This window comes from Bufo bufo, chromosome 2, assembly GCF_905171765.1.
Source record: "Bufo bufo chromosome 2, aBufBuf1.1, whole genome shotgun sequence".
NCBI classification, from domain to species: domain Eukaryota; kingdom Metazoa; phylum Chordata; class Amphibia; order Anura; family Bufonidae; genus Bufo; species Bufo bufo.
In genome coordinates, this window is record NC_053390.1 from 400,201,991 (window position 1) to 400,224,538 (window position 22,548).

Sequence of the window (22,548 nt, forward strand, 5' to 3'; positions counted from 1 at the left end):
TCAATTGTCCTAAACACTTTGGGGGGGAAAACCACTCTGAGCTGTTTGTAAAAAAAAACTAAACGTGGGGGAGTACAACCATTTTATATAATGCCACCCGAGAAGCAAAGGATAAGAGAATCCATTTCCATATCTTAATTTTCTCCCTGATTCTGTGGATCAAGGGGATCATATTCAGATCAACCTACCATAATCCTCGATTCTTCATAGCTATGTACTTGTCTTTCACTGATTACAAGCATCAATCCTACACCTTCTTCTTTTCTACTGTTACTTAGTGCCTATGAGAGTATATTTCTAAGCAGGAAGCATCTATGCTTTGGTGGTAATTACTTATCTGTTTCTAATCCTAATTTTTGTAATTATTCCTGTGCTCTAATCTTATTTAGTCATCCAGTTCTGACAAAGGCTTAAGACTGGATTAGGTAGAACGTAACGTGTCCATTGTGTGAAAGACATGGTGTAAAATGTAATGTAGGGTCAATTTCAGCATGTCTAATGTCACCAGGAATGATAGTTGGGTGCACACCAAGGAGCCCTTTTCTCGGGATGCTTATGACTTCCTGGCTCTGATTCTGGCTACTGTTGGTGTCTGGGGAATATGCAGTAACCTGCTGATATTAATTCTTTACTTTAAGTTTAGAACTTTAAGGACTCCTACAAATCTTCTGCTGGTGAACATCAACTTCAGCGACCTCTTATTATCAGTTTTTGGATTTAGTTTTCACTTTGTTTCATGTGTAAGCAGACAATGGATATGGAATGAGGCCGGGTGTGTATTTGTTGGATTCTGCAAAAACATTTTTGGTAAGTAAAAAAAAATTGGTTTCCATTAACTATTTGGATCACAATAGTGGGTGTGAATTCTATATATGCAGCTTGTTTATCTGCAGTCCTATGTAAAGCTGCTGATAACGCATCACACTGAGCAGGGTTAAAATATAACAATACATTATATCTCTGTGTAATGAAAATGTTTTGTGTAAACCATAGTTTCTTTATTATAGAATACATTTTACAGGGGCTAATGTGTATGCAAGTTGCATGTGGAGGTTTCGTTTAAAAGTTTTCAGTAACTTAAAGAGGAGTTTGGACTTCTAAATTCAGAGTTTTCCAAGTATCTATAGTTGAAGCATGTGGCTATGACCCAGGCCCAGACAGACTTGTGCGTGAGCTCTTTGGAAATACTTGACCATGTGGTGAGAGCAGCCAAAAGAAAGGCCTCATATCCATGGTATATGCCCACCTATTGTTCGATTATTTGGGTGAGTTGATCTGACTTAAAGGGGTTGGCCCATCCCAGAACTTGATGGCATATTGATAGGATGTGCCATCAATATCAGATAGGTGCAGGTCCCACCTCTGGGACCTGTGTCTATCTCCAAAATGGGAACCCCGACGTAAATGGAGAACATGCAAGGCCACCCTCTGTTTACAGCTATGGGAGGTCCAAAAATAGCTGAGCGCTGGCTCAGCTGTTTCCGGCAATCTCATAGTGGTGAATGGAGCAGTGGCCACCCTTGCACAGTGCACTCTCTATTCACCAGCATAGGACCTCTGAATTTTACTGATGGGCCCTAGGTACCCCAGTCTGACAGTGTTGGAAAGTGAATGGCGGAATGATCTGGTATCCTCTTGGATTTCTTTTGAATGCACTAAGGAATGTGGGGGGTAAGTTTTCTGAGTTGGGGAGTTTTTTTGTACCACGTACTGTATTATGTTTGCATATTGTGTATATTATGTATTGTGAATATTGCATGTTATAACATGCATGTAGGCTATGTTCACACATGTGTAGGTTATTCGCATTGATCTGCTCCGTCATAGGAGCAGAACAATGGAAATAATGGTAGCGCCAAATCCTTTACATGTATCCCTTTGACTATGGAGTCCATGGGGTTTCTGTTATGGTGTCCAGCATTCTATCATCATGTTTGGTAATTTGATGCAATCTACAATGAAGGCTCCTAGTGGAGCCTCCAACCAGATGTGAACACAACCTTACATTAAGATATTAATTTACTCTGATAACTTTGTAAATACAGTATATTGCATTAGACTAGTTGCACACTAGCGGCAGTGCGCAGCAGTTTTATTCCAGACGATTCTCAACATATTTGCCGTGGCCGGATCTCCACCAGTCCCCATTATAGATAATGGGGCCGGATGGAGCCACACAAACCTCTGGCAACGCTGGAGTGCACAGAGATCCGAAACAGCCTGCCAGATTGCCACAGCTAATGTGCAACTAGCATTACTTCTTATACAGCTTGTAGGATAGCCCATTTTAATCAACAGCTGCATTCTCAATTCTGAAGGCTTCTGGGCTGAATCTATCTGCATCTTCTGCTTGCTTCATATCTGTTCACAGCTTCCTAGAAGTCACCACTTTACAAAATCTCAATTGAGATTAGAGCAAGGTGCACAACCTTTTTTGGTCTGAGGGCAGCATTGTCACAATGCTCTATTTTAAGGGGCTGCAAAAAAAAAAATGTTGATTGGCGCTCATATGCATTGGCCTATTACACAGGCCAATGTAAAGTGACTGGGGAGGAATGATCGCTATCACAGTCATTCCTCCTTCATTTAGTTAAATTGATTATCAGTAGCATATCCCTTAGTACTCAGAGAGATGTGCGGCATGATTATACCGGCCAGTTATCAGGAATGAGCGCTCCTATGAACACTTGTTCCCAGTAATGGACCTGAATATCTCACAGTGTAATAGGGACTCAAAGGGATTTCCCAGTAAAAATGAATTTTTAACAAGTTCTTGCAGCATGGCCCCTGAAACCTGAAGAGTTATACTTACCTGCTCCCTGCGCTGTTCTTACTTGGCAGTACATGGCCATGGTCACATGCACCTCTCCATCCAATCACTGGCTTCAGCGGTGATGTGGCCACAAGCAGCGTGTCACTGCTGAAGCCAGTCATTGACTGGAGCGGTGTATGTGACAATGGTCATGCACGGACAGGTGTAAAAGTGCAGGAACCGAAAGATGGAGTCAGCGGGGGCATGGAGCAGGGACTTGTTAAAAGTCATTTTTACAGGAAAAGTGGCAACATTTCCTTCCTGCCTCCTATTCATAAATCAGCGCTTTCCTTTACTGCAGAGGATGGCGCTCCCTGGTTATCACCCCCTCCTGCCAGTTACAGGCGCCATGCAATAACCAGTGTTAAAGGGAATATTAATTATTAATATTTTGGTTAATATCAGTGATTGATATTCATAAATAGGCGTGAGTTGTCTATTGATGACTCCGCCTATTTATCCTAAAAATACTAACTAGTTACCTATCTTCCTTGTTGCATTTACACTTTTTCCCTGAATTACGTGAGTTCACTATGTTATATACTACGGCGCCTACCAAAAATACTACACACTGTATTATGAATAATAAAGTATATTTATTAACACAATAATAAGTTTACAGTCTAACTATTGCTATAACTATATATATATTTATATCAATGGACATATACATATATATCCAAAAAAAGGAAGAAACTAACCAATAACCCCCCAAAAAATAAGAAAGCACTCATATAAAATATATGCAGTTTTATAAATAAATAAAGTATACACAAAAAATAACATAAGGCACAAGGTCGTGGGAAAGCGGGGGGCTCCGTGTAACGGGGAGATTGCCCCCACCCTCACACGTACCGCAATAACGGGGAGACAGACCATTCAATCTGACAATAATCAACCACACATGATGGGCCCAATAATAAATACCCATACATTACATATGACCAGATACATACCCCAATAAATAGATGTAAATTGTATCCACTGCTACCAATACTGTGTCAATGTGACCGCGTAAAAAATCAGTTTTTGTAATAAAACTGCTTATATTTTATATGAGTGTTTTCTTATTTTTTGGGGGGTTATTGGTTAGTTTCTTCCTTTTTTTGGTTATAGAATTGCACACTAGACCCCAGTGTATTATATAAATGGTACTGAAGTTCTCTTATTGGTTGTTCTACATATACATATACATATATATATATATACATATACTTATAGTCGCACACAGTAATATACAGTATATTAACAACACTACAATACAATACCTAAATGACACTACACACAGTAAAATATCTTACACAATTCCTCCGCAAATCTATCTAAACAATACACTTACACACAAACACACACACGTTATTTAGCAACCCACCCTCCTGGATCTATACTGTCCCTATGGGGATAACAAGGGGTTAAACACAGCAGGGGTTATAAGGGGTTAGTGCAGGGGTATATAGGGCAGCAGATATTATCAGGGGTTAATGATATTTATTCCAGCTCGTCGTCCAGGGGATGCTGGTTCTCCTGGGGGATGATTCTCTTGTCCGGGCTGCAAGGCTCAACTTCTAAATCCAGCAGCTCTTGCTCCTGAGCACCCACGCACGCCTGCAGGCAAGGACACGTGGGCTAGCGCGGCGATATGACATCACCGCACCAGCCCGCGCGTCCTGGCATGCGTTTCGGGGACGGCGCATCTCCTGGAGGTACGTGGAAATACCTCTGGAGATGTTATCAAAGGGCAGGGGATCATTATTGATCCCCTGTCCTTTGAAGTTTCCGCACCTGGCCAGTTATCTAGGCGGCATCTCTCTTCTGCAGGCGCGCTGGCATGCGCCTGCAGGAGATTAGGCTGGGGAGGGGACACCCGTGACTGGGGGGTGGAATATTGTCCACTTTTAGGTTTATATATAAAACCTGGGGCATATAGCCCATATATATAACCTGGGGAACCTGGCATTTCCCTCTACAGGGGGCATATTGTATATATATATATATATATATATATATATATGTGTGTATGTAATAACTGGGACATACATACATCTATATATACACTGCGTGCAGAATTATTAGGCAAATGAGTATTTTGACCACATCATCCTCTTTATGCATGTTGTCTTACTCCAAGCTGTATAGGCACGAAAGCCTACTACCAATTAAGCATATTAGGTGATGTGCATCTCTGTAATGAGAAGGGGTGTGGCCTAATGACATCAACACCCTATATTAGGTGTGCATAATTATTAGGCAACTTCCTTTCCTTTGGCAAAATGGGTCAAAAGAAGGACTTGACAGGCTCAGAAAAGTCAAAAATAGTGAGATATCTTGCAGAGGGATGCAGCACTCTTAAAATTGCAAAGCTTCTGAAGCGTGATCATCGAACAATCAAGCGTTTCATTCAAAATAGTCAACAGGGTCGCAAGAAGCGTGTGGAAAAACCAAGGCGCAAAATAACTGCCCATGAACTGAGAAAAGTCAAGCGTGCAGCTGCCAAGATGCCACTTGCCACCAGTTTGGCCATATTTCAGAGCTGCAACATCACTGGAGTGCCCAAAAGCACAAGGTGTGCAATACTCAGAGACATGGCCAAGGTAAGAAAGGCTGAAAGACGACCACCACTGAACAAGACACACAAGCTGAAACGTCAAGACTGGGCCAAGAAATATCTCAAGACTGATTTTTCTAAGGTTTTATGGACTGATGAAATGAGAGTGAGTGTTGATGGGCCAGATGGATGGGCCCGTGGCTGGATTGGTAAAGGGCAGAGAGCTCTAGTCCGACTCAGACGCCAGCAAGGTGGAGGTGGAGTACTGGTTTGGGCTGGTATCATCAAAGATGAGCTTGTGGGGCCTTTTCGGGTTGAGGATGGAGTCAAGCTCAACTCCCAGTCCTACTGCCAGTTTCTGGAAGACACCTTCTTCAAGCAGTGGTACAGGAAGAAGTCTGCATCCTTCAAGAAAAACATGATTTTCATGCAGGACAATGCTCCATCACACGCGTCCAAGTACTCCACAGCGTGACTGGCAAGAAAGGGTATAAAAGAAGAAAATCTAATGACATGGCCTCCTTGTTCACCTGATCTGAACCCCATTGAGAACCTGTGGTCCATCATCAAATGTGAGATTTACAAGGAGGGAAAACAGTACACCTCTCTGAACAGTGTCTGGGAGGCTGTGGTTGCTGCTGCACGCAATGTTGATGGTGAACAGATCAAAACACTGACAGAATCCATGGATGGCAGGCTTTTGAGTGTCCTTGCAAAGAAAGGTGGCTATATTGGTCACTGATTTGTTTTTGTTTTGTTTTTGAATGTCAGAAATGTATATTTGTGAATGTTGAGATGTTATATTGGTTTCACTGGTAAAAATAAATAATTGAAATGGGTATATATTTGTTTTTTGTTAAGTTGCCTAATAATTATGCACAGTAATAGTCACCTGCACACACAGATATCCCCCTAAAATAGCTAAAACTAAAAACAAACTAAAAACTACTTCCAAAAATATTCAGCTTTGATATTAATGAGTTTTTTGGGTTCATTGAGAACATGGTTGTTGTTCAATAATAAAATTAATCCTCAAAAATACAACTTGCCTAATAATTCTGCACTCCCTGTATATATATATATATATATATATATATATATATATATATATATATATACACATACACATCCAGACATACCTGTGGCATCCATGGCCACAACCTGGGGGATACAGATCTATCCCCACATATATACTGGGCCCATACTACCCACACAAGGCCAATATATATGAATATATTAGAAATATATGCATATACACAGTGGATATAAAAAGTCTACACACCCCTGTTAAAATGTCAGGTTTCTGTGATGTAAAAATATGAGACAAAGATAAATCATTTCAGAACTTTTTCCACCTTTAATGTGACCTATAAACTGCACAACTCAATTGAAAAACAAACTGAAATCTTTTAGGTAGAGGGAAGAAAACAAAAAATAAAATAAAATAATGTGGTTGCATAAGTGTGCACACCCTCTTATAACTGAGGATGTAGCTGTGTTCAGAATTAAGCAATCACATTCAAAATCATGTTAAACAGGAGTCAGCATACACCTGCCATCATTTAAAGTGCCTCTGATTAACTCCAAATAAAGTTCAGCTGCTCTATTTGGTCTTTCCTGAAATTTTCTTAGTCGCATCCCACAGCAAAAGCCATGGTCCACAAAGAGCTTCCAAAGAATCAGAGCGATCTCATTGTTAAAAGGTATCAGTCAGGAGAAGGGTACAAAAGAATTTCCAAGGAATTAGATATACCATGGAACACATTGAAGACAGTCATCATCAAGTGGAGAAAATATGGCACAACAGTGACATTACCAAGATCTGGACGTCCCTCCAAAATTTATGAAAAGACTAGAAGAAAACTGATCTGGGAGGCTACCAAGAGGCCTACAGCAACATTAAAGGAGCTGCAGGAATGTCTGGCAAGTACTGGCTGTGTGGTACATGTGACAACAATCTCCCGTATTCTTCATATGTCTGGGCTATGGGGTAGAGTGACAAGACGAAAGCCTTTTTTTACGAAGAAAAACATCCAAGCCAGGCTACATTTTGCAAAAACACATCTGAAGTCTCCCAAAAGCATGTGGGAAAAGGTGTTATGGTCTGATGAAACCAAGGTTGAACTTTTTGGCCATAATTCTAAAAGATATGTTTGGCGCAAAACCAACACTGCACATCACCAAAAGAACACCATACCCACAGTGAAGCATGGTGGTGGCAGCATCAAGCTTTGGCACTGTTTTTCTTCAGCTGGAACTGGGGCCTTAGTTAAGCTAGAGAGAATTATGAACAGTTCCAAATACCAGTCAATATTGGCACAAAACTTTCAGGCTTCTGCCAGAAAGCTGAACATGAAGAGGAACTTCATCTTTTAGCATGACAACAACCCAAAGCATACATCCAAATCAACAAAGGAATGGCTTCACCAGAAGAAGATTAAAGTTTTGGAATGGCCCAGCCGGAGGCCAGACCTGAATCCGATTGAAAACCTGTGGGGTGATCTGAAGAGGGCTGTGCACAGGAGATGCCCTTGCAATCTGACAGATTTGGAGTGTTTTTGCAAAGAAGAGTGGGCAAATCTTGCCAAGTCAAAATGTGCCATGCTGATAGACTCATACCCAAAAAGACTGAGTGCTGTAATAAAATCAAAAGGTGCTTCAACAAAGTATTAGTTTAAGGGTGTGCACACTTATGCAACCATATTATTTTATTTTAATATTTTTTCTTCCCTCTACATAAAAGATTTCAGTTTGTTTTTCAATTGAGTTGTACAGTTTATAGGTCACATTAAAGGTGGAAAAAGTTCTGAAATTATATATCTTTGTCTCACAGAAACCTGACATTTTAACAAGGGGGTATAGGCTTTTTATATCCACTGTATATTCAAATCTCACCCTTCCCTCTACAACCAGTAAGCCTTTTCCCTTACTAGTGGGGAAAGTGCTTATTGGTTAACAGTTTAATAACCAGGCCTGAACAGACACTTTTTATTGTGATTTAGCGCATGTGGTGGTTCGAACAGTTGTAACTTTTTTATGTGTTGGGACTACCAAAATAATTTTTGCAACAATTTTTCACTTGACACATAGGACCTTATAATTTATTTTTTAGTTTTATTTGGGGGAAACTGTACAAAAACTTTTTTTTTTTATAGCTCCTTATTATTTAAATGCAAACTGACACCAAAATAAATTATTATAATTAGTTCCCTATTTTGTGTCAGTTGTTTTGTTATATAATATGTATAGTTTGAATGGGGCGATAATGGCGACGGTTTTGGTTGGTGTAGGTGTTTTTTCTTTTATGTATTTTATTATTATTTTTTATCTTTTTTAACTTAATTTTTAATATATTTCTGCTACAAATAATATCCCCCAAGAGGTCATAAAAAGACCTTTAGGGGACACTGACACTTTTTGTTAATTTTTCACTTTTTTCTTTTTCTTTTTTACTTTTATTTGTATTTTATTAATATTTTATTGTATTTTTTTTTTTTTTTATAATTGGTTTATTACTTACTATTTAAATATATTTTTGCCACATAATGTGTCCCCCAAGGGATCATAAAAAGACTGTTAGGGAACAGTGAACACTCTTATTTTGCAATTTTTCCTTTTATTTTTTTATTCGTATTTTTATTTTTTTTTAAATAATTTTAATAATCATATTTTATTAATTTTTTCTTTTATTTGTGTTTTATTCAATTTTTTTTATTTATTATTTTGTATCTTATTTTTTATATATTTTTTCCACATAATTTGTCCCCAAGAGGTCACTGAAAGACCTTTGGGGGACACAGACTTTTTTTTTTGTACTATTTCCACTCCAAAGGAGCCCCAGTTACAGGGGAAACAGTCTGCTGTGGAGGCATTGTACACAGGCAATGCTGATCAGGGTCTCCTGACCCTGCAGCTCTGCTCTCCTCTGCCCCCAAGCTGGGTCCACCCTGCATAGCGCTCACCTGTGTGAGGAGAAGGCAGAAGCGCTGATAAACTGCTTCTGCCTTTTCCTCGGCTCCCCCGCTGTCACTGACAGCCGGGACCTGTCCTGCTTCTGCTACAGTGCAGGAGCTGTAATGCTCCATCATGCGGCGCTGCGGGCATAAACACAGCTGATCGCACGATCAGCAGTGTTTTTTTTTTCCAGGAGGACAGGGGCCGCAAACCTTGGCTCTGGGGGCCTTGGGGTTGTGCACTCCTGGATTAGAGCAATTAAAAGAGCAACAAAAACATGGTGTACACATTGTGTAATAAATGTATTGTTAGGCTAGTTTCACACTAGCGCTATACATCCGGCAGGGAACACCTCACGGTTTTCTTTCGGCCCCTTCTCGGCATATTTGGTGGTTTGCGGCCAGATCTCCACCGGTCCCCTTTACAGTTAATGGAGCCAGACAGAGATTTACAAACTTCCGTCAATGCTGGAATGCAAAGACTGTTGTATAGCGCTAGTGTGAAACTAGCTTTATATCGTTCTAATGCTTTTTTCTTAAAAATCTTAAGAGAAGAGGCTGTGGTTAGTTGAATAGAATATTGATGTCCTATCTTACACATAGTCATCATTATCTGATCGGTGGGTGTCTGACTACCTGCACCCCTGCCGATAAGCTGTTTAGTTACAAGCCCTATGTGCAGCTCAGTCCCATTCAAGTGAATGGCCTTGAGTTGTAGTATCAAGCACCAGTGATAGCCAGTTCGCAGTGTTCGCCCGCGAACACATGCAATCTGCCATCTTAACTGACAAGTCCGGTGAGGCACAGGTAAGTCCTTACCTGTGCCTGTGCGCGAGCCGGTCTGAAATGAAATGCGGTCTCCGGGAGCAGGCAGTTCAGAGAACAGCCGCCGGGGGCCTTCATCGGGCTGTTCTCGGAACTGCCTGCTCCAGGAGACCGCATTTCATTTCAGACCGGCTCACGCACAGGCACAGGTAAGGACTTACCTGTGCCTCACCGGACTTGTCAGTTAAGATGGCAGATCGCATGTGTTCGCAGGCGAACACTGCGAACTGACCATCACTGTCAAGCACAGCCACTATACGATGGACAGCACTGTGCTTGGTGTGCTGGTATGGCAGGGAACACGCAGCATTTCCCTCTTCAAGCAGCTGATCAGTGGCAGTACTAGCAGTCAGACCCCCACCGATCAGATATTGATGACCTATCGCCAGGATGTCATGAATATTTTACTCCCAGAAAGCCTCTTTAAAAGGATTCATATAATGCACCGTATTTATTAACAACCTGTGCCATATATTGTGTATATGTTACCAGCTATAAAGTGGCCTATGGATGAGAAACATGTCTATCATGTCTACCACATTGTGCTCCAAGTGTGCAATTTGGACCAATGAGTAGAAAATTAATGCATCCTATGGCACTATTGATAACTATCTTTCCTATTATTTGGAGGTTGTCACTAGATCATTGTGCATTGTTTTAGTTTGTGGGATTATTTTAAAAGGTATTATTTAATATTATGATCAGAAGTATTAAAAGGAACCTGTCAGCGGCAAAAACCACCCCAAACTGCCGGCAGTACCTTCAAGAAGCCGGCAGTGTGTTTCTAATGATGATTTTCTTCCTGCAGTCAGAAGCGGTAAAAGCAGGAAAAAAACGATCTTTTATCCTCCGTCCGCGCTATTTTCAAGTCACTCTTGAAGTCAAGGGGCAGCGGCCTCTTTGCTTCAAGTCAAGGTAACTGCGCCCCCTTCCCTGCCCCTTCGCTGTGACTGACAGCGCTTATGCCCGACAACCGGCTGTCAGTCACAGCGAAGAGGCAGGGAAGGGGGCGCAGTTACCTTGACTTGAAGCAAAGAGGCCGCTGCCCCTTGACTTCAAGAGTGACTTGAAAATAGCGCGGACGGAGGATAAAAGATCGTTTTTTCCTGCTTTTACCGCATCTGACTGCAGGAAGAAAATCATCATTAGAAACACACTGCCGGCTACTTGAACTTACAGTTTGGGGTGGTTTTTGCCGCTGACAGGTTCCTTTTAATACTTCTGATCATAATATTAAATAATACCTTTTAAAATAATCCCATAAACTAAAACAATGCACAATGATCTAGTGATGTATTGTGATTATCCATATTGCCTTCTTTGCTGGTTTGATTTATTTTTCCATAACATTATACAGTTCTTGTTTCCATGGTTACGCCAATCCTGTAATCCAGCAGTGGTTGCCGTGCTTGCACACTATAGGAAAAAGTGCTGACCTATACGCACTGCCACGGTCCCGGCCACCATAGAGGCTGGCACTTTATCCTATAATGTGCATGTACAGCCACCACTGCTGGATTGCAGGGTGGTCATAACCATGGAAACGAGCAGTGTATAATGTGATGAAAAAATTAATCCAGCCAGCAAAGGAAGCAATATGGATAATAACAATACATTAGTTAGTGCCTTATATTAACTTTGTCTACGTAATAAATGCCATTTGCTGAAGATAGACAACCTATTTACATGGACCAATTTTGCAGGCAATTGTCAGAAAGGAAGCGTTACTTCCCAACAAGCACCTGCTCGTCAGAGAAGGAGACCGCTGCATTTACATGCAGCCATCTCCTCCACTGTATGTGGAGGAGATCGCTAATGCCATCACTTGTCCCTGTACAGAATCATTGTTTGCTGGCAGCGGATGCTGTTTCCACAGCACTATTTGCTGCCAGGAAACAATCATTTTTGTGACCACGAGTGACGCGATTACCTGATGAACAAGCGTTTTGCCCGTTCATCGGGTAATCGGCAGCACTTTTACACCTCCAGATAATTACTAACAAGCATATCTTTGAAGACTTATTTACTCAAAGCCAAACTTTTTCAGTAAGGTGTCTACTTTCTGTGGAATCTGAGTAAGGCAATCTAACAGGGGACCATGGAGATACAGGTAGCACACAGAAGGCACTGCTGTGTCCATAATAGTGACAGTAGACACATATAATTAGTTATTGCTCTCATACCATAGCTATGCCTTCTTCATACATGTGGTGCTCTTCTAGAGATCACAAAGACAATATTTATGACCTACACTAGTTAATGAAACATGACAATGAGTATATCAATAAAAGTGACAGTCACACAGAAACATGAACCTAGAGTCTGCAGTTTTCAATAAGTCTATGTAGAAGGACAGCATGGTTTCCTAACTTCAAGATCTACTGGTCTCTGCCCTGAGGTCTACCAGGGATCACGGACCGGTCCACTCTTTTGCCACCAGTGACCTATTATTTGTGTATGCATGTCATATTTCTGATAATATCACTTATTTGCTTTCCAGGTAATGTGTCAATAGTTACCGTTACGGTGATTGCTTATCGACGGTACATTCAAGTGGCATGTAACAAAGTCATTGACTTCCCATGGTCATGGCAAGCAATATCTTACATCTGGATATATTCACTAGCCTGGAGTTCAGCACCATTACTTGGATGGAACAGATACACTCTGGAACTCCATGGCCTAGACTGCGCTTTAGATCAGACACCTGAAGGTTTCAGCCAGGTGTCTTTTGTTCTTCTCCTCTTCCTTGCTTTTCTACTAGCCCCAGCAAGCATTATGGCATTTTGCTATGGATACATATTGTATTGTATCAGAATGGTGAGTATGATGTGTAAAAGGCAATTTCAGATAAGATACAACACAATTCTATAATCCTCAATGCTCAAGTGAGTATTTCATGTCCATTTCACTAATGTAAAAAGTTATTTCCTTCTGCCACACAGAAACAATCAACAAGTTGCTGTTGACAGATCTGTTATTATTGTCAAATCTGTGTTTTTTTTGTTTTACTTAGTGGTACAAGTGTTAGTTCATTAAAACTTGAATACCCAATACATTAGGTATCAATGCACTTAGAAGACAGTTTAAATGTGTATGTGATGAAAGGATATTCAAGCAAAATATACTGTAAAATGTAAGTTTATGGTGTGATGGAAGAAACAAAAAAGTTATTCACTGAAAGTCGGAGTAATACAGCAATTATATTTTCTATATTACAAGCCTAGCCAAGGATTAGTTTTCTTTCATAAACGTGCCACTGTTGTCTATGTGGTGTGGCAGGTATTGAAGCTTATACAGCTAGGTCCATATATATTTGGAAACTGTCACATATTTTGTTTTTATTACCCGTTTACTAAAACATGTTATAGTTGTATCATGGACATGGACATAAAGTCCAGACTTTTAGCTTTCATTTGAGGGTATCCACATAAAAATTGGATGAATGGTTTAGTAGTTTCAGCTCCTTTACATGTGGCACCCTGTTTTTAAAGGGACTAAAAGTAATTGGACAATTGACTAAAAGGGTAGGGCAGGTGTGGCCAATTCCTTCATTATTTCATTCTCAATTAAGCACATAAAAGGCCTGGAGTTGATCTGAGGTGTAATGCTTGCATTTTGAAGATTTTGCTGAGAAGTAAACATGCGGTCAAAGGAGCTGTCCATGCAGATGAAACAATCCATCCTTCATCTGTGAAAACAGAAAGAACCCATCCGAGAAATTGCTACACTATTAGGAGTGGCAAAATCTACAGTAGTTTGGTACATCCTGAGAAAGAACGAAAGAAAGAAAGAAAGAAAGAAAGAAAGCACTGGTGACCTCAACAATGCAAAAAGACCTGGATGCCCATGGAAGACAACAGTGGTGGATGATCGCAGAATAGTTACCATGGTGAAGAGAAAGCCCTTCACAACATCGTCCACTGCACGGTGCAAGCCACTCATAAGCCTCAAGAATATGAAGGCTAGATTGGGCTTTGCTAAAAACATCTTAAAAAACCTGCACACTCCTGGAAGAACATTCTTTGGACAGATGAAACCAAGATCAACCTCTACCAGAATGATGGAAATAAAAAAGTATGGTGAAGTCATGGTACAGCTCATGATCCAAAGCATACCACATCATCTGTAAAACACGGCAGAGGCAGTGTGATGGCTTGGGCATGTATGGCTGCCAGTGGCACTGGGTCCCTAGTGTTTATTGATGATGTGACACAGGACAGAAGCAGCCGGATGAATTCTGGGGTTTTCAGAGACATACTGTGTGCTCAAATCCAGACAAATGCAGCCAAACTGATTGATCGGCGTTTCATAATACAGATAGACAATGACCCAAAACATAAAGCCAAAGCAACCCAGGAGTTTATTACAGAAAAGAAGTGAAATATTCTTGAAAGGCCAAGTCAATCACCTGATCTGAACCCAATAGAGCATGCATTTCACTTGTTAAAGACTAAACTTCAGACAGAAAGGTCTACAAACTGAAAACCGCTGCAGTAAAGGTCTGGCAGAGCATTAAAAAGGAGGAAACACAGCGTCTGGTGATATCCATGAGTTCAAGACTTCAGGCAGTCATTGCCAACAAAGTATTAGAAATTAACTTTTTATTTACAATTATTTAATTTGTCCGATTACTTTTGAGCCCCTGAAATGAAGGGATTGAGTTTAAAAAATGCTTTAGTTCCTCACATTTTTATGCAATCATTTTGTTCAACCCACTGAATTAAAGCTGAAAGTCTGAACTTCAACTGCATCTGCATTGTTTTGTTCAAAATCCATTGTGGTAATGTACAAAACAAAAATGGTCTCTGTCCAAATATATATGGACCCAAGTGTATACGTATTGAAGAGAATGGGGCTGAACTGCAATACCAGACATTTATATAGCACAAATGTTTTGTCACTCACATAAGTCACTTTGACCATTGGTGCTTACAACCTAAATGAAAAGGGTTGATTTAAAGGGCAAACTCTGTGCAGATGTTGCCCTTGGTGAGGGTCAAACTAAGGACTTCAGTGCAGAAAGGTAACAATGCTAACCACTGAAACACCATGGCTCATGTAGAATATACATTTAAAGGTGTTTTCTGATATAGATGACTTCTCTTCAGGATTGGTCATTAATATCTGATCAGTGAGGGTCCGACACCGATCAGCTATTATTTGCAGCCGCTGATGTGCACTGTGAATGCACAGCCTTGTTCAGAATGTGGCCGTGCCAGGTTACTGCAGTTTAGCTCACATTCACTTCAATAGTAGCAGTAACCCAGCACGGCCACTACACTTTGAATGGTAGTGTGCTTCCCGTCCATTCACAGCGATGGAGGCTGCAGGGACCAGTTTATCAGTGGGGATGCGGGGCATTGGACTCTCACCGATCAGATATTTATGACCTATCCTGAGGATACGTCATCTATATCAGGAGCCTGATAAAACCCTTTAACAATCACCCTTTCTCTAACCCTGAAAAACTCCTTTTAAACTATGGGACACAAAATATCTGTGTGCACTGGATGTCTGTATGAATGTTTGACGCAACGAAAGTTTACATATGTGTAAATATAAACTAGGAAAATTAGGGAAGGCGCGAAGATGTTACATCCAACATGCTTCATTTTAAGTCTACATATATCATGGTTTAGATAAAACTTTCTGTCAATGTACCATACAGTATGTAGTGGGAATGCATGTACAGCACAGAATAAATGATCTAGATCCCTCTGGTTTATTACTATGATATCATAGAGCAATGATAGAAACTCACAAAACAGAACGCCGTACGTTCATGCTCTAATACATGTCTTGCTTCCATTATCAGCTGCGAAGACTACAAGATTACCAAACTGGTTCTGCACTCAAATTAAAGGACTACGAAATTAAAGTGGCTAAAATGTGCACCTTGATGATCTTGGAATTTTTAATTTTTGGCATGCCGCCTTACATTATGTCTCTGCTGGTGATGTGTGGTTATAAGGACATAATGACTCCTACAGTCGCCATTGTATCCTCAGTGTTAGTGAAGCTGAGTACAGCTGCAAACCCACTCGTCTACATATTAACAAGCAAGAAGGTACTATTTCTATATTATGAATCATTTTCCATAGCATCATTTAGAAAAGGTTTTATTCCTTTATACAAAAATGATGGGGGTCTTTTATTATACTGAAATACGCCTATATTAGGCATATTCCAGGCGCAGATGACGGCGCAATGGTTAGTTGCGCCACTAGCTGTGACTTCACCCGGCTCACGCCAGGTCTAAAACTGTGGGCGTGGCGGAGGATGGGCCGGCAGGCCTCTTTCAGGCCTAGAAAAAGGTCTAAATGTAAGACAGCTCAGAAGCTGTCTTCCATTTAGAACTGGTACTAGAGGCGCCGAAGGTATGGAGAGGCCGGCGCCCCTTCATAACTCCGACAGATCCACCGCCAGTGCAGGGGCGGCCTTAACGTGTTTGCTACCAGCGCAGTACATGTACGGCGCTGACTGCTCTTCCTTAGATCCTAGCGCGCTGCGCCCGCCTGATCAGCTGCATGGGACCGGCAGTGACTGATAGCCAGACCCCTGCTGTACACGCCTACGCATTAGCCCTAGATGTGCCGCGGTCAGCGCTGACCGCGGCACGTGCAATGTATGGGAGGGAGCTGCCATCGGGTCCCCGCGCTGCTGTGACGGGGACTAGATGGCAGGGAAGGCAGCCTGATGCCTAGCGTGTGAGCCTGGATCTCACGGGGCAGGAAGCTTTAAGTGTATTACAGTGGTAATACACTTAGAGCCAATGCATTACAATACAGAAGTATTGTAATGCATTGTACAGAGGATCAGACCTGCAAAAGTTGAAGTCCCAGAGTCGGACAATAAATAAAATTAAAATAAAGTAATAAGAATTTTTTTTTTTTTACAAAAAAATTAAGTTTCAAGTAAAAAAAAAAAAAAAAAAAAAAAAAAAAGCCTTTTCCCGAAATAAAGTAAAAAAAAAAAAAAAATTCGAAATAGTGAAAAAAAGAAAAGTAGACATATTGGGTATCGCCATGTCCATATCGACCGGCTCTATAAAAATATCACATGATACAGGTGAACGCCATAAAAAAAAAAAACAGTGCCAAAAAAGCCATATTCTGGACACCTTGCCTCACAAAAAGTGTAATACCAAGCGATCAAAAAGTCTGGTGTACCCTAAAATGGTACCAATCAAACCGTAATCTCATCCTGCAAAAAAAGAGCCCCTACCTAAGACAATCACCCAAAAAATAAAAAAATATGGCTCTCAGAAAATGGCAACACAAAAACAAGATTTTATTCTGTTCAAAAAGGCTTTCACTGTGTAAAACTTAAACATAAAAAATAAAAAAATAGACAAATTGCCACGTCCGTAACAACCTGCTCTATAAAAATATCACATGAGATGGCCCCTCAGGTGAATACTGTAAAAAATAAATAAATATGCCAAAACAGCTATATTTTGTCACCTTGACTCACAAAAAGTGTAATACCAAGCGATCAAAAAGTGTCATGTATCCCAAAATGGTACCAATGAAAACATCACCTCATTCCACAAAAAATTAGCCCCCACATATGACAATCACTCAAAAAATGAAAATTAATGGCACCCGTAAGCCAATCCATCAAAATATGCGCTGTAAAAGCCATATGGCGCTCTTTCCCTTCTGAGTCCTGCCATGTGCCCCCACAGCAGTTTACCACCACATATGGGGTGTTGACGTATTCAGGAGAAAATGGGTAACAAATTATGGGGTGATTTTTCTCCTGTTACCCCTTGTGAAAATGAAAAATTTGGACTAAAGCAACATTTTCACACAGTCGTGTTTCCAAATTCCGTAAAATGCTTAGGGTGTCAAAGTGCTCAGTACCCCCCCCCCCATATATATTTTTTAAGTGATGCAGTTTCCAAAATGGGGGTCTCTTTTTGAGGGTTTCCACTGTAGAGGTACATCAGGGTTTCTTCAAATACAAAATGGTGCCTAAAAACCATTCTAGCTAAATCTGCCTACAAAATCCATATGGCGCTGCTTTCCTTCTGACCACTGGCACATGCCCATAGAGCAGTTTACCGCCACATATGGGGTATTTCTGTAAACTGCAGAATCAGAGTAATGCATATTAAGGTTTATTTTGCTGTTAACCCTTGCTGTGTTGCAAGAAAAAATTGACTAACAAAAAATCTACCAAAAAAGTGAAATTTTGAAATTTCCCCTCCATTTTCCTTTAATTCTTGTGGAACACCTCAAGGGTTAACAAAGTTTGTAACATCAGTTTTGAATAATTTGAGGGGTGTAGTTTCTAAAATGGGGTCATTAATGGGTGGTTTCCTTTACGTAAGCCCCTCAAAATAACTTTATAAATGAATTGGTGCTTAAAAAAATGGTTTGGGAAATTTTGGTGAAAATTTGAAAAATGCTTCTAAAATTCAAAGCCTTCTAACTTCCTAAAAAAATAAAATTACATTTACAAAATTATGCGAACATAAAGCAGACATATGGGGAATGTTGATTGATAACTATTTTATAAGGTATTATTTGTCTTAAAAGTAGAGAAATTCAAATTTAGAAAATTGTGAATTTTTCCAAATTTTTGGTAAATTTTGGATGATCTTATAAATAAAGGTGAAAGATATTGACTCAAATTTATGACTACCATGAAGTACAATGTGTCACGAGAAAACAATCTCAGAATGGCTTGGATAAGTAAAAGCATTTCAAAGTTATTATCACATAAAGTGTCAGATTTCCAAAAATCGGCCTGGGATTTAAGATGAAAAGTGGCTCGGTAGTGGAAGGGTTAATAAATATGCCCCTATATTTTTACTAAATTTATCAGTAAGCTACAGAAATAAAAAGATGGTTTAGCTTTTGCCAAGCCTATCCCTGGGTTCCAGGAGCTGTGCATGTATTTATAAACCAGATTCTTCTTAAATCTGGAGAAAAAGTACTTTTGATACTGCTGACCTATCCTCCTGTGAGCGCCGTGGCCTTCTCTCTGCTTACCAAGCACAGCGCTGTACATGGTATAGCGCAGGGATGGCCAACCTGCGGCTCTCCAGCTGTTGCAAAACTACAACTCCCGGCATTCCCAGACTGCCTACAGGTATCCGCTTACAGCAGGGCATGGTGGGAACAGCTGGAGAGCCGCAGGTTGGCCATGCCTGGTATAGCGGCTGTGTTTGGTATCATGCTCAGCCCCATTGAAGTGAATGAAGCTGAGCGCAATACCAAGCACAGATGCTATACAATGTACGGCGCAGGAGCACCGCTGCCTTCTCAAACAGCTGATCTGCAGGGGACCCAGGTGTCAGACCCCCACCGATCAGATACTAATGACCTATACTGAGGATAGGTCATCAGTATCAAAATAACGGAAAACCCCTTTAAGTGCACCAAGGGTGGGCCAAATCCACTCTGTGCACCCTGGCTACTCCCTCTCAACGAACAAGGCCAACAAGATGACTATGCAGGAACCTAGAGCTATCAATCAAGGAGAGGATTGTTGGCAGATGAACTAGGAAGAGCAAGAGGTTATAGAATGACTTGGGCCCACCCTCGGTGCACTTAGCTGCTCATTTACATATTGATTTCAAGTACTTTTTCTCCACAATTAGAAAAGCTCACTGCAAAGTATCATTAAATTCAACTGAGCTAGCCCTATAAGGCATAGTTCCTGGTTTCACTGTGAATTTCCTGGTGACAGATTCCTTTTAAAAGACAAAGACAATTAAGGCTACTTTCACACTAGCGTTCATAGGATTTGTCATAGGATCTCAATAGCGGATGAAAACGCTTCCGTTTTGTCCCCATTCATTTTCAATGGGGACAAAACTGAACTGAATGCACTAAAATGCATTCCGTTCCTTTTGGTTGCGTCCCCATCGCGGACAGCATAACGTTTTTCTGTCCGCGATGTGGTGCGGAGCAAGACGGATCCGTCCTGACACACAATTTAAAGTCAACACATTGGGTGTCAGGACGGATCAGTTTTCTCTAGGACGGATCAGACTTTCAATAGTGTTCATGACGGATCCGCAAAAAACGCTAGTGTGAAAGAAGCCTAAGGCTACTTTCACACCATCTGTTCTGATAATACAACCGCCTGCATCCATTATGAATGGATCCGGTTGTATTATCTTTAAGAAAAAGCCAAGATGGAACCGTCATGAACAGCATTAAAAGTCAATGGGGGACGGATCAGTTTTCTATTGTGTCCGGGAAAACGGATCAGTCTTGCTCCGCACCACATCGCGGACAGAAAAACGCTGCTTGCAGCATTATTCTGTCCACGATGGGGACGCAACCAAACGGAACGGAACGCATTCTGGTGCATTCCGTTCAGTTTTATCTCCATTGACAATGAATGGTGACAAAACGGAAGCGGAAAGGGAACATGCTGGTGTGAAAGTAGCCTTACAAATAAAATGGTATAAAGATTGTGAATGTACATAGCTGAAAAATACAAATGGATATGCTCCTGCTTGTGATACACAGCAGTAACCGCTTATCTTTCTATTTCCTAGTTCAGACAAGGTCTTCTAAAACTCTACTGCATCTGGTGCTGGAGAATGCAAGCAATAGGAAGAAGGCGGCTTGTTGGAGCCAAAGTGAAAATAGGCGCCACTGGTAATAGGCTAAAGAGGAGAGTCATTTTCAGCTCGTCCTCGGTCAGTTCCATAGCTTCAACCAGTGAAACTGACACTCAGCAGTCAACAGAAGAGAAACCAGAAATTTACGGAACGAATGTGAAAATAATCCATGTACAGCCTCGATAGCACATGGATGTCCTACATTATTACATCTAGCAAACCTATTGTGATACAGATGTAGTAGAGTTAACACTCATGCTTTAGGAGACGGGTTATCTAAACTAAATGCGTTAAGCAAACACCTTCTATTGCTTTTCAATGGCTTTTGTTTCAAGATAACGCGATGAGCGATAAAAATTGCATTATCTTAAAAATGTATGCATAGAAAAATGTAACGAATACCACAATTGTGTGTGGCATGACCTCTACCAAATAGTTTTTTATATGACCATAGGGTTTATTTAATGCTTTGGGTGCCTTCATTTTGCTAACGGATCACCTTCATGTATTGAAATTATTTTATAAAATTGTTCTGCATTCATTTGGTCAGTTATTGCCTGATCTATTGTAAGGCTAGTTCCACACCATCGGTGTGAATTCCGACAGACTGTTTCGACAGAGATCAGCCTCCCCGGATTTAGCGCATCAGGCACTGGCAGATGCCGATGGAATGTCCGCCGGCCCCATTAAGTATAATGGGGTCCGGAGGAGATCCGGCTGCATTCCGATACACAATGCCGTGAATCGGTCGGACACAAACCACTGCATGCTGTGGTTTGTGTCCGGCCGATTGCCGGAATAGTCTGCCGGAATTCACAAAGGAGGTGTGGAACTAGCCTAAACTTTTGTAAGCAGGGCCCTCAATCCTATTGTTTGAATTGGTAATGAGTTTGTCTGAATATGTACTCTCTGATTGTACAGTGCTGAGGAATATGTTAGCGCTATATAAATAAAAAAAATACTAATATTTGAACTTGCAGTGGCACAGGCATCTTAATAAATTTAGCGCATCTCCTGGCTATCCATCTGCCAGTAACTGAAATCTACTCCAGCTAGGGGTTGGTATAGATTTCAGCTACAACTAGACTTCTCTGCTGCAATGGTCCTGTACACCTGCTGCTGTTTGTAAACGAGCCAGCATATGGCACATGACCCCTGCAGCCAATCACTGCCTTAGCAGTCTACAGCTGAGGACAGTGACTGGCTGCAGCAGTGAAGTGTCCTATCTCAGCACGTCACCACCCCTATTTATAGTGGACCAGTACAGCGCTGGAGAAACAGATGAATATATCATATGTTTTTATTTTAAGCATCCGTAGGGGTCACCTGAGATAATTAATAATAAGATAATTATCTTAGACAGCCCATCTATTAGGGAGACAGCAGGAATCCCATAAGCAATAAATCAATTGCTCTAATGTAAAAATTAAAGTTAAAAAAAGTTTAAAAAAAAATATTCCATAAAGTCAGATAGGTAGAAACTGGTGTAAACTCCACTGACTGGCTGTGCAGAGAAATAGGGCGGAGTACAGAGCAAAAGCGTGGATTATCGGAGAAAGTTCCAAAAGAGCGGTAAATGCCCAGAGCACTTTCTGTCCCTGTATACCTGTGGACACCTCCATGTTATAAGCCCTGTCTATCCCATCTTCTCCAGTTAGTCCACAGATGCAGACTATAAATGTGATACTTTACTTACATGCTGTCTTTTTTCCTTCAGTGATGTTTGTGAACAAGGTCCAGGATGGACCAAAAAAATCTATTCATTTTTCTAAAGTCGCCATACAATTTTCTAAACTGACTACAGATTTGTTAGTTAATGTGAATT

The 22,548-nt window shown here is 40.8% G+C and overlaps 1 protein-coding gene across 1 annotated transcript; it reads left to right on the top strand.

Moving 5' to 3' along the window:
• Nucleotides 1-491: 491 nt before the first annotated feature.
• Nucleotides 492-20,909, top strand: OPN3 (opsin 3). Its single transcript, XM_040419781.1, has 4 exons — nucleotides 492-807; nucleotides 12,636-12,955; nucleotides 15,954-16,205; nucleotides 20,658-20,909. The coding sequence occupies exons 1-4, from the start codon at nucleotides 492-494 to the stop codon at nucleotides 20,907-20,909; spliced, it is 1,140 nt and encodes a 379-aa protein (XP_040275715.1).
• The last annotated feature ends 1,639 nt before the right edge of the window (nucleotides 20,910-22,548 follow it).

Excerpts from the sequence above, each read along its gene's own strand:
- OPN3 (XM_040419781.1), top strand. The coding sequence starts at position 492 with ATGTCTAATGTCACCAGGAATGATAGTTGGGTGCACACCAAGGAGCCC. Across the intron at positions 808-12,635 it reads ATTCTGCAAAAACATTTTTG|GTAATGTGTCAATAGTTACC; the intron begins GTAAGTAAAAAA and ends TTTGCTTTCCAG. Across the intron at positions 16,206-20,657 it reads ACATATTAACAAGCAAGAAG|TTCAGACAAGGTCTTCTAAA; the intron begins GTACTATTTCTA and ends TCTATTTCCTAG.